This window comes from Dipodomys spectabilis, unplaced genomic scaffold (genome assembly GCF_019054845.1).
Source record: "Dipodomys spectabilis isolate Male_0828 unplaced genomic scaffold, ASM1905484v1 ptg000061l, whole genome shotgun sequence".
NCBI lineage: Eukaryota > Metazoa > Chordata > Mammalia > Rodentia > Heteromyidae > Dipodomys > Dipodomys spectabilis.
The window spans coordinates 3,802,982-3,816,197 of NW_024870738.1; the positions used below are offsets into that span (position 1 = coordinate 3,802,982).

Sequence of the window (13,216 nt, forward strand, 5' to 3'; positions counted from 1 at the left end):
TAATCTCCAAAGAGAACACTGTCCTGGGAAGATTCTTGCCTATTGACTTGGCAGACATTCTACCTCCATCACCTGAGGGTTTGGGAATTAGGCCATTTCTCATGAAAGGACTTTCTTTTCTACAATGTGGCTTCATTGTGTTTGATACAACATAAAAAAATCAGAATCTTTTTAAGGCCTTAAGAATCTGGTCTCTAGTGTGAAAGAATCATAGGTACAGATTACATTCTTTCTGTTTGGCAAAACATACAAACTCTCCTGCTTTCACATTTTAATCCTCTAGAGGTCAAAAGTGATGTTGTTGTGCATATTCATGAGTGCACAAGGAGTCACGGTATCTAGAGGGAGAGAGGGAGAATGAAGTCCTTCACTTCAAGGGTGAACTCAACTATGGTGATGAGAAGCTATATGGCTTCTTCATTCTCATAGGGGCAGCTCTATTCAGCTTAAGCACTAGAAATCCTATCACATAGCTGCCACTGCTGGTGGCTCACACTTATAATCCTAGTGACTCAGAAGGCTGAGATCTGATTATCCTGTTCAAAGCCAGCCTGGGCAGGAAAATCCATGAGACTCTTATTTCCAGAAGTGACGCTGTGGCTCAAAGTGGTTGAGCAAAAGATCTCAGAGACAGTGCTCAGGCCCTGAGTTCAAGCCCTATAACTGACAAAAAGAAGATCTATCAGGTATATCTACTCCTTTCCCACTCCTCCTGCACTATTCGTTACTTTCTCTATGATGTTCTCTTAAAACGTTACCTTACTATCACATTATATTCTATTTAGTCTAATCTGCATCTTTGTGCCAAGAAAGAGTATGAGTTTGTTGAATGCAGAGGTTGAGTATATTTTTATGTATTTCCACAACCTTACAAAGTGCCAGTGTCAACATTTTAACCATATCCCTAATCCTATACTATATTACTGCACAAACTGACCTGCATAGGGCAGTGGCTGCATTCATTGCTTAAGGACTTTCGCCGACCTAAGGCATTTTGTGCCTACTTGTGGCAGACCAGAAATGAAGATGAATTAATGCCTCCTGTGTAGCCTCATCCAATGGCAAAGGGGAAATTATGTAAAATACCCAAGCTCCTTCATCCCTCTTAGGCAGAAGTTGAAAAGTGTGCCAGTACTGGCTTCAGAGTTGCTCATGCAATAATGCTTCATTTGTCATGAGAGAATAACAAACACATGAACTCACCTCGTCTTGCTTGCCTGCCTGTCTCCCTTACCATATCTTAATTCCCCCACTTGTCACCCACCCAATGTTTTGTTCACATTCCTCATAAACTACTTTCACCTGATCCCTGACTTACAAGAAATCAAAACAAGTAAGCAACTAACATACATGAATCGCATAATGCATTGCCTTTTTGGTATACTGGATCACAAAGATGCCTGGTGTAACCTAACTTGGAAGTTATGCTACATAGATGCTAGGATCTATCCGTCAAACGTGAGCGCTTGTAAACACAACAAGCACCAAGATTCCAGGGTTTCCCTGTGCAGCAGGGAAGCAGCTGTCCTAGTTGTTGGTAGGGAAGAGTACATATCAGGAAATCTGCCTTTTATTTATAGATCTCTTGCTGACACAGAAAACCTGTTTCCTAACAGTACAGTAGTGACCTTCTCACCCTTAGAGAAATGGTGCAGAATGCCTAAGGAGAAAAGTCTCCATTTGTGGAAGATACAGAGACACAGAAAAGGGAAATGAGTTTTCAATGCTATTCATTGGCAGACTTTGTCCTTTATGATCTCTTTTGATAGAAAAATAGAAAACGCTGGGTTGCCCAACACTGCAATGTCCATGAGCAGGAACTGTGTTTCCAAAGGTCAATAATCTCTTTTCTTAAAAAAATAACTTTTGGCCGGGCGCTGGTGGCTCACGCCTGTAATCCTAGCTACTCAGGAGGCTGAGATCTGAGGATCGCGGTTCAAAGCCAGCCCGGGCAGGAGAGACCGTGAGACTCTTATCTCCAATAAACCACCAGAAAACCGGAAGTGGCGCTGCAGCTCAAGTGGTAGAGCACTCGCCTTGAGCTGAAGAGCTGAGGGACAGCGCCCAGGCCCAGAGTTCAAGCCCCATGACCGACAAAAAAAAAAAAATAAAAATAACTTTTGTATTTAAAAGATAGTTTCCCAAAAGGTAAAACCATGAATCATATAAAGATTTTCTCTAATTCATTAATCAATGAGGAAACCTAGCAAATGGCATAGCCAGTTCAAAAGAAACTCCAAAGATCAGATGCAGATTAAGAATATTGAAATGCAAATAAGGGAAACCATGGGACCTCTGTTTCTTTGGGCCTGGCTTACTTCACTTAATATAATTTTTTCCAAGCCTTTCCATTTCCTAACAAATGGGGCAATGTCATTCTTTCTGATGGAGGCATAGAATTCCATTGTGTATATATACCACATTTTCTTGATCCATTCATCTACTGAGGGGCATCTGGGTTGGTTCCATATCTTAGCTATGGTAAATAATGCTGCAATAAACATAGTTGTGCTGGTAGCTTTAGTGTGGTCTTGTTTGTGATCATTTGGGTAAATGCCCAAAAGTGGGATTGCTGGGTCATAGGGGAGCTCTATGTGGAGTCTTTTGAGGAACCTCCATACTACTTTCCAAAGTGGTTGAACAAGTTTACACTCCCACCAACAATGCAGTAAGGTTCCCTTCTGTCCACATCCCCTCTAGCATCTGTTGTTATTAGAGTTCTTGATTTTAACTATTCTAACTGGAGTGAGGTGGTATCTTAATGTTGTTTTGATTTGCATTTCTTTTATGGCTAGGGAGGTTGAGCATTTCTTCATGGCCATCCTTCTTTCCTCTTCAGAGAAGTTTCTCTTTAAGTCTAGCCCACTTATTTATTGGACAGTTGTTTCTTTGAGGATTTGTTGTTGGGGGATTTAATTTTTTGAGTTCCAGGTATATTTTGGATATGAGACCCTTGTCCATTGTATGGCTAGTGAAGATCTTCTCCCAATATATGTCTGAGTCAAGGAGAAAAGGTCAGATAAGGTGATGTTAGGGAAATGAACCCTAAGATATGAATTCAAATGTTTCTTTTCTTTCATGTGATTGTTTCTAATGCATTTATAAGATTATTTCTTTGTTGCTTTGTATGTCCCTCCCCCACAGTATAACCCCTGCTTTCACTGTATTTGATGTCGGTATAATTTGTGGAGGGGAAGGGGAAAAACAAGTCGTTTAAATAGGGATACAGGTGGACTCATTGCAACAATGAGAAGTACAAGTTGTTATGTCGAAAACGAACTTTACAACTTTGGTGTGTGGGGGGGAGGGGGAGCGGGGAGGATAGGGTGGGGGGGTGGGGGGATCGGGGGAGGATGGGAAGGGATGGGAAGGGGAAACAAAGGAGGAGGCTACAATGCTTGATAAGAAATGTACTCATTATCTTGCCCGTGTAATTGTAACCCACCCTGTACAGTATTTTCACGGTAAAAAATAAAAATTGAAAAAAGGGGATTAAAGGTTGATTTCAGCTTGGAACTTTTGAAAAAAAATCCACATACATTTTAGAGAAAATTTGAAAATAAAATTTAACACAATGGTGGTCAAAAAAAAAAAAAAAAAAAGAATATTGAAATGGACCTGAGCACCAGTAGCTCATGCCTGTAATCCTAGCTACTCAGGTGTTTGAGATCTGAAGATTGCAGTTCAAAGCCAGCCAGGGTAGGAAAATCTGTGAGGTTCTTATCTCCAATTAACCACTCAAAAGCTGGAAGTGGAGCTATGGCTCAGATGGTAGAATGCTTGCCTTAAGCACAGTATTCAGGCCCTGAGTTCAAGCCACAGGACTTGCACACAAAAATGTAATTAAAGAAGGCTGAAATGGATGTAAAAATGGTAGCAAAATATGTCTCTATTTTCTCAGAGTAGAAAAAGGAAGGCACTTGAACCTCTACTGGACAGAATTTGTGTGTCTGTAAACAAGAGACATTTTATATTGCTATCGGTTGAACAATTTATGCAGTTTTAAAATGGTTTCCATAGAAACAGTCAGATTAAAAATGAAGCATGCCATACAGATTAAATGTAGAGTTTCCCACTGAACTTATATATTCTTCCTAACACTCATGATTATTACATTTAATCATGCAATACTTCTCCAATGAAGAGAGAGCAGACTTTTTCTGGAGTTGATATTTAAAAAAATATCCAGGTCATTCCCTTATCACAGTGAGCAGGAATGAGAGTAATATGTGCTCAAGAAAAGTATAAGTGGTTGTAAAATAAAAGACAAATCTCAAGGTTTAGAAAGGTGAGCCTATGCTGACAGGAGAAGGAGATGATAAGAGAAAAGAGACAGCTGGCATTTCACATATATCACACCCTTCATTTCTCCCTGTTAGCCTGAGTATGAGGTGAAGATACTTCATCTTGTATGAATGTAGAAACTACAGCTTGAAGTAAGCAAATAGTGTCCATAGTCACACAATCAATGCCTCCCAGAGTCATGATACAGATCGAGTCCTTCTAGCACTGCTAATCCCAACTTCTTTACTGCTGACATTTCATTGCACAAAAGATATAAAAATACTTTTATTCAGATAAATATAATTTTCCTTATTCATTTCCTTCGTATATATAATGTGTTTAGTACTATAATGAGTGCCCCAAAGTACATATATTGTCTAAAGAAGACAAGAAAAAATTAGACTGTAATACAACATGGCAAAGGTCCTAGAGCTATAGGAATGCAAAAAAAGATGATATTCAGAAGGAGAAAATCATAAGCAATTTCATTATCATTTGAATTTGAGAATGAGAAGAGTTGAATACAAAACCAAAGATGTATATGTGTGTGCAACTTTACCACTAATTCTATTAATATAACCCCAAGAACAAAGTAGTTTCTTCTTAAAATTATTAATGCAAGAAAAGGTTTTCCGTTTGTTAGGACCTAGCAAGTTGATGAACTTGCTATTCATCTTGCAAAGTAGTTGTGGATTCAATTAACCAGAGACAATCATATTTAATTCTATTCTTATTATTTCCTACAATAAAAGGAAATGTCATTTGGGTTCATGAGAAATTCTCATTCCTTTTATTTCCAAACTCATTTCCAATGGCATTTAAAATTGTCTTCTTATGAGGGTAAATGGATTTTTATTTATTATCTACAACAATCCCAACATAAAGAGAACTCCATCTTTTCCAGCAGTTTTCCATCTAATGAAATTTTTATGGCATAAACAGAAATATATGTAGATTGCATTTAGAAGTTATTTTCAACCTGAAGATTCCATCTACTCTGAGATATTTAAAATAAGAACTAAACCTTGTTATAACAAGCAAAATGCCCTGAATCCCCCAAATATAAATGACTAATTTAAGGTCACCATGATCTTGAAATGCACAAAAAAGCAGCAGTTCACTTGTATGAGAAAGAGGCTTAGAAAAAATACCTTATCTTAAGCTGCATAGTTGGGCACACATTTTGTTTCATCTGACAATTCCTTCAGAATGATTAAAGAGCTTTTCAGCAAATTGTTTCTGACTTGTCATTAATGCTTTATTTCCCTATATTCAGCCCCATAATTCACCGTCTAATTGTAAATAATTATAATTAGTAGAATGGCACATAATTAGTACTCGATAAATATTTGTTGATATTATGAGTGTCTAAAGGTTTAAACACAAAAATATAAAAAAACAACAAATCCCTGCACATTTAATTACTTAAGGAACAAATTCAATTAAAAATGCAAGTAATACTACCTATGTGTAATACCGCTTATTTTCACCAAAAGTATATTTACAAATTTTATGAATCTATACTTTTTAATGAAATATATGTGATTTTCTCTTAATGTCATATAACTAGGAAATATTTAATACCATATTAACATGTTTGTCAACTAGAAGAATAATCTGTAGTTCATTATCACATGAAATGTGATTCTTGTTGAATACATTTTTCATCCATTCTGCCATTTTTCCTTTTTTTTTTTTTTTTTTTTTTTAGAATTAAGTGGCTCTCAACTGGAGGCAATTCCCCCTCAATAATAAACAACCTACAATACATAGAAAACCTTCCCACAGCAGAGAATCTTCTTCCCTATGTAATATTAGTCCCAAAGTTGAGAAGTTCTATTTTAAACAAAGAAGCTAGCAGCCATAATCACATACCCACAATGGCCACATAGTTTGCCAGACATTAAGCACACATTTATGCATTATGTCAGAAAAAATGTTTTATTAAAAAAAACTCAATAGAGATAAGAGAGAGGACAATGGTTAAGATCAGAACACATTTCAATAAAGACTGGCCTAAGAGGGTGTCAAAGGTAAATCATAGTCTCAAGATTTTAGCTTATATTATATTAAAATGAATTAGGTGTTATACTTCCCACATAGACACTTGGATAATCCAAGGAACTTGTAGCAGTGATAGTAAGGTGGCCACTATTTTAATAATAAGAGTAACTACAACTTATTGAACAAATATTGTATGCTGTTCATAGATTACTACTAATTCTCACAATAACAGTCACTAATTCTATTGTAAAAAAAGAATGAACAGCTTCAGAGTTTCTGTAAATTTGTCTTACATCAACAAGAGGCAATCAAGCATTAAAGACAAACTAGTAGCTAATATTCTTCCAAAACAATTTGTCTTTTTCACATTTTTTTCAAATAATTTTATTAGCATAGAACAGTTGTATAAGGGGTTTTTATTGTAATATTGACAACATGCATATGATATACTTGGATTAAATTCACCCCATCTGTATTACTTTCTTGATCTCCCCCCACTCCTCTGTACTTAGTTCTTGGTATGTTACATTTTTCTATTTCATATATACATAAAAATTTGCTTATATGCCGGGCGCTGGTGGCTCACGCCTGTAATCCTAGCTACTCAGGAGGCTGAGATCTGAGGATCGCGGTTCAAAGCCAGCCCGGGCAGGAGAGACCGTGAGACTCCTATCTCCAATAAACCACCAGAAAACCGGAAGTGGCGCTGTAGCTCAAGTGGTAGAGCGCTCGCCTTGAGCTGAAGAGCAGAGGGACAGCGCCCAGGCCCAGAGTTCAAGCTCCACGACCGACAAAAAAAAAAAAAAAATTGCTTATATAATATTTAACCCTCCTCTATCATGATCTTCTTTTTCTCCAGCCACTGCTACCGGCTCTAACAGTCTTTCTGGTTCAATCATGTCATATTATATTTTAAGGCCTAGATTCCACATATGAGTGAAAAGTGAAATATGTGTCCTTCTGAACTTGATTTATCTCTTTAAACATGATGAGCTCCAGCTAGAGACTGACAGTTTCAAATACACTTTGATGAGAAAAACTGTGAGCCAAAGTTCAGATTTCCTCAGGACAGTCTTGGTTCATGTCTAATGTTTCTGTGAATTATTGAGAGCACTTACTTTCTCTCTTAAAAATGATTGTTCTAGCTGGGTGCTTGTGGCTCATGCCTCTAATTCTGGCTACTCAGGAGGCTGAGATCTGAGGATCACGGTTCAAAGCCAGCACAGGCAGGAAAAGTCCGTGAGATTCTTATCTCCTATAAATTACCAGAAAACCGGAAGTGACACTGTGGCTCAAATGGTAGAGCACTAGCCCTGAGCTCTTGAGCTCAGGACTGGAGTTCAAGCCCCATGACTGATAAAAAATAAAGATTGCTCTAGAGCTAGGCATTGGTTGGCGTGTAATGGCAGCATTTAGGAGGTGGAGAGAGGAAAATTACATTTTCATGCCAGTTTGGATATTCTCATAGAAAAATTATCATAAAGCAAAAACAAAAAGCAAATAAATGAAAATGATAACCCTATATGAAATGATGTTCCCCATCAAGATCCTTCTCTTAAAACTGTGGAGACGGTCATAGCATACAAAGATGGAAACACAACATCTAAGTCATGTGACCATCCATCCACACACTATAACATTGCACAGTTGCAGTTGACAATAGGTAGCTATTAGTAGGAAGGACTAACAGAAGCTGCCCTTTGATATTGATACTTAAGCTACCTTAAGAGTTAAGTGATCATATTGCATGGCCACTTCCTCCTTTGATGAACATGGCTGGGCCAAAGAAAATGCTGAGCTATCTAATTGGAGTCAGTAAACATCTAGCTTTTTTTCCTTTCACTGCTGAATGGTCTGTCATTTGCATAGGCAAGGATATCAGCAAACAGAATGCAGTGGAACTGGTAAAAGCCATTTTGACCATGCATTGGAGAAAAGAACTGATGGTATATAATTCATTTGGGGTAAATGTTCAAGAAGATGAAAATAATACAATGGGTTAGATTAAGTGACTGTTCGTAAGTATTACAGCAATATTTTTTGTGAAAATACCGTACAGAGGGGTTACAATTACATGAGCAAGGTAATGAATACATTTCTTATCAAGCATTGTTGCTTCCTCCTTTGTTTCCCCTTACCATCCCTTCCCATCTCCCACCCCGCCCCTGTCTCCCTCCCAAAGCTGTAAAGGTCGTTTTTCGACATAATGTCTTGTACATCTCATTACAGAAATATTTTTAAAAGTCCTACTTTCTTTTAGAGTATCAAATCCTCCCTTACAAGTGCCACAAAGAGCAATTCTTTCTCTTTTATGATCCTCCCATCTTTCAAAATGCTGTGCTTCTCATGAGCATCTACACACATGCAACACAGGAAAACATCAAAAGAAACTGTGTACCCATACTGTGTATATCAAGTCTCTAAAACTTTAAGTTTACATCTTCTTGCTTCATCTATGTGCTTTATTTTTCCTTTATCTCTTGACCTGATAAAAATGGATCATTCTGCTACAAAAGCTTCTTATTCTAAAGGAAATTTAACATCTGTAAAAGTCAATCACATATTTTTAATATTCCATATTCATCCAAGGGCTTCTCACTAAAGCAATTGCGATACTTGAAGACATGTTAAATTATTTATAAGAAATAAAATGAAAAATGAAAATGCCATTCTTGTCTATTTGTGACAAGAGAGAAAAAAAGTAACATTTTCATCTCAGAACTCAAAGCTTGTTCCATTTGTTAAAGTAGTATTTCACCTAAAAATAATGTTGGAAAATACCTGGTACAAAACTATCCAAGAATGACTCCTTGTACTTCTTGTTTTGGTGTCATATAAGACCACCTATTCATTTCTAATGCTTATTTCTAAATAGACTTGTCATAGAGGGTTAAAAAAAATAATACATTGGGCTGGGATGTAGCTCAGTGGCAAAGAGCTTGCCTAGCAAGTGCAGCATCCTGGGTTCAATCCCCAGTACCTCAAAAAAGACAAAAAAATTACAGTTACCAAAAACCCAAATCCAAAAACTAATACTTCTCATTATCTTAGAAAGCTTTGGTCAATATAGCTATGTAGATATATAACATATACATAAATATGAAAAATAAATAATTCACAAGAGTATTTAAATATAGTCACTTTATGACTGTAAAGAAAACATTTAAAGACAATATTAATTATATGCTAAATTAAAATATAGAAAATATATATTAATAAAACTGTCAATTAATAAAGAAGATATAATACTTCTAATATATGCAACTATATATCTCAATAATAATCTCTCCACAAATATTTTTAATCATGACATTTAGAACCACATAACTAATCCTATTCAACATTTTCTCTGAAGCAAAGCTAATCTCAAGTCTAATCATTATTATCCAATGAGGAAACCAAACAGAATGACTAAATAAAGTCTTTACTTCCTATTTTGTATACTAATTAGTTCATTACATTGACTCTTAGCATTTACTATGTCCAAAATTCCACAGGCTGATTGCACTTTTTAATAACTTACAGCAGAGTTCTATAATACACAAAACAAACATTGATAAATTTGATGGGGGAAAAATCATTCCTACAATAGTAGTGGGAACTCGGGTATTGTCTGCACTGGCTGCTGAGACTTTGTTGAGTAAAGAGAAAACAAATTTCTTCTGGGAAAAGTAGCAAATGAAGAGACGGTTCGTGGTAGCATTTTCTTATCTCTGAAAGCATTAGGGGAAAATTCCATAAAGGCAACAAACATATTCTTCAGCAAAATCTGCAGCCTGGATTTACCTGTTGACAAAAGGCAAAAGGAAAATAAAACTGGCCATCCGAGTCTCTAGTCTCTGGATGTCAGGAGAGAAAAGTAGACTCTGTTCACAGCACATCTAAAATGTGATAATCTCTGTTTTATACCATATTAAGTCAGGCAACAATATACAGTAAGTGGCTTTCTGTTTTTGTTTTTGAATAACTTCATTTCATTTTTGCATTTTTTACAATGTTTTCCCCCCATTGGGGTTTACTATGTATAAAGAAGAAAAAGAGTCAATTCAGAGGTGTCAAGTGATTAAAGAGAACCCAGTGATTTAAAGTACCTCCCACAAAAGGAAGTGCATAATATTCAGCCATCGATAGCGCCAAAATGCTGATCCATCTGGGCCTCAGGACTCAAGTTATTTTATTCCTATGGGACATCCACTGTTGGTGCCTGAAACATGGATGATCCGAAGGTCAAAGGAAACTACTCATCCAAATGGTACTGTAAAAATTACTTTATGTCAGTGAACTCACTGACCAGGTCTTAGCTTATATTTTCCAGAAATCAAAACTCCTTGTGGTATGTTACCATCAGTTAATATTCATTATCCAAACTACTAGCCCGAATGTTATCATTATGAAACTCTAGGTAAGATTTATAATTTTGTTTTGCAACTTCACCATCATTTTAATTTTATTTACATCTCCAGCCATTTGCATAGATGTTGACGGAGCTGGGTTTTTGCTTCAATGTCTATTGCAATATTCTTATTACATTCTGCAGGTCCTCCAGTAAACGTTACTTGCAATATTTTTATCAACAGTTTTGGATCAGTCACAGAAACTACCATGGTAAGTGCAACCATGCCACTGGCAAGAGAAAAACGTGACTCAATTATGCTATGAACACAACCTGTCAAATTTTCTATTGTTCAACTTGCAGGGCCTCCTGTAAATGTTACGTGCAACATATTTATCAACAGCTTTGGGTCAATAGCAGAAACTACAATGGTGAGTGGGACTGAGCATTGAAGCCATTGTGTGAAGGAATGGGATATGGGATCCGAGCACTGGTGCATATTTGGGCGACATTTACTGAGTGCCAATATCCAAATTCATCTCTAGAAAACAGTACACCTCTTCATTTTTAAAGTCATTTGCCAAGTGGTCATTACTTAAAATTGAGTGAGCTTCTTTTATCCAGCTCACCAGAGAAGATAAGCCCATTGGCTTATATTTGAAATGTGTTGAATTTATAACAGATACACACACACACACACATTCACACACCACAAAGAGATTCACACATGACACATTTGTGCTGAGTTCATACCAATTACCACATATGCACACCTTCAAACTATAAACATAGAATTAATTAAAAGATCATCATAGAGTACATGCAAACATCTTTCATTCGTTTGAAAGAGATTTCAGATATTATAATATCTGCCAAGAGTTCTTATAATTTCCATGGTCATGTTACTTGTGACATTGCCTGTTAGACCGTTATCTTTAGTCTATTTAGTACTAGACTATAGTATGATGATTGTATTTGGGTGAAATATTTTCTTGACCTACTTACAATTTATTTTAAATCCTTAATCAATTGGTTGGTTCTAATTTGTATGGCTAGGTAAAGTATGCAATCATATTATTGAATGAGACCAAAAATAAAATATAGCTGACCAATAGCTGTTATACTAACAATACTTTAGAACTGAATAAATGAGCATAATACCAGCGAGAAGTGGAAGACATGATTTGCCTGCCTATTCGTTTTCTCTTTTAGATTGCTAAGATCATGTACCATATTGTAGTGCTTTTGCTGCTAGGAAGAATTCATTTATCTTTTACCTTTCAATGCAAAATGAAACATAATTCACGTGCACTACTCTTTTTAATATTATCCTGAAAGAGCATTGTCCAAATACAAGGCATCTGGGACTTGACAGGATGTAGGGCATTAAGAATTATATGTAAACAAGGTATTTTTGCTAGGGTTATACATGACTCTTAAGAAACATTAAACATGGAAAAATAACCTAACTCTGGGCTTGGCATTCAGTTTCTGTCTCTGCACCTCTTGGTTTTACTGTTATAAGATGGAAACATTTCCAGTAGCCCAAATCACTGTCACCAGCTTTACACGATGGCATTCAATGACAATATTTGCACGACCTAATGCTGATTGCATTAATTAGACTTCTAAGTTGCTTTGATTAAATCTCCTCATTGCATCTTACTCTCAATCAAAAATGTAAATGTGCACCTTTCCGTGTTCATTAATGCAAGAATAAGCTAAACATTTAAGGAGATAAAAATGGTAAGCAATGGGTATCCTGTTTTCCTGTCCTTAAGAGTTAAAACAGTAGGAATTTAGTTAATTGATGCTTAAGGGCTTTATGACCACTTAGCAAGTGTCCTTTGTCATGTTTCCCACCAAAATATTTGCAAACAATGGTAATATCTTCACCTTGCATATTCTACTGTGTAACACAGATTCAACTGCATGTTTAGATGATGTGTATTGTGCTCCTTTTATTTGACCTGACTTTTGATGTAATGACAAATTTCTTTTGGCTTTTCTTTTCCCTACTTATGGTTTTAGTGTGGATCTATATTTCTTTGAAATATTACCATGCTCATGTGATGGAAAGAAAAATCTCATGCCATCTAGGGTAGGACAATGGCATACTTTCTCCATAAAAGGCCAGTCAGAAATACTTATATTTTTGTGAGCCAGATAGTCTCTGTTACAACTGCTCACTTCTGCCCTTTTGGCATGAAAACAGCCAGAAATGATAGTAAGCAAATGAATGTGGCTGTGCTCCAGGGAAATTTTATTTGCAAAAAGAGGTTGTGGCCAAATTTTCCAAACCCTGATTGAGGAATCAATATTTAAATGGACATAATTCAGATGTTCACAAGAATGTGACAATTGTTCCATTTAAAAAGGATCTTGGCTTTGGGAGTCCACCTGATGCACCCTGTCTTTATCAGGTCAGGCTACTAACTAAAGAAATGTACATTAAAGGAAAGTCCAAGATCAGGGTGCCAGTATTGTCAAGTTTTGGTGACAGATCTATTAAGGTTAGAGTTCACTGGCTTCTTGTATCTTCACATGATAGAAAGAAAGTTTTCTGGGGTTCCTTATGATTGAATTACCTCCAAA

At 36.4% G+C, this 13,216-nt stretch overlaps 1 protein-coding gene across 2 annotated transcripts in view; it reads left to right on the forward strand.

Moving 5' to 3' along the window:
• The window catches only part of Glra2 (glycine receptor alpha 2), a 134,414-nt gene that overhangs the window by 18,754 nt on the left and 102,444 nt on the right, over window positions 1-13,216 (forward strand). The window contains exon 3 of one of the 2 annotated variants that reach the window (XM_042680519.1): window positions 10,826-10,893. In XM_042680519.1, the coding sequence (XP_042536453.1) occupies window positions 10,826-10,893 (68 nt within the window). Of the gene's footprint in view, window positions 1-10,825; window positions 10,894-10,984; window positions 11,053-13,216 lie in introns of both variants that reach the window. The other variant, XM_042680520.1, reaches the window with a different exon arrangement.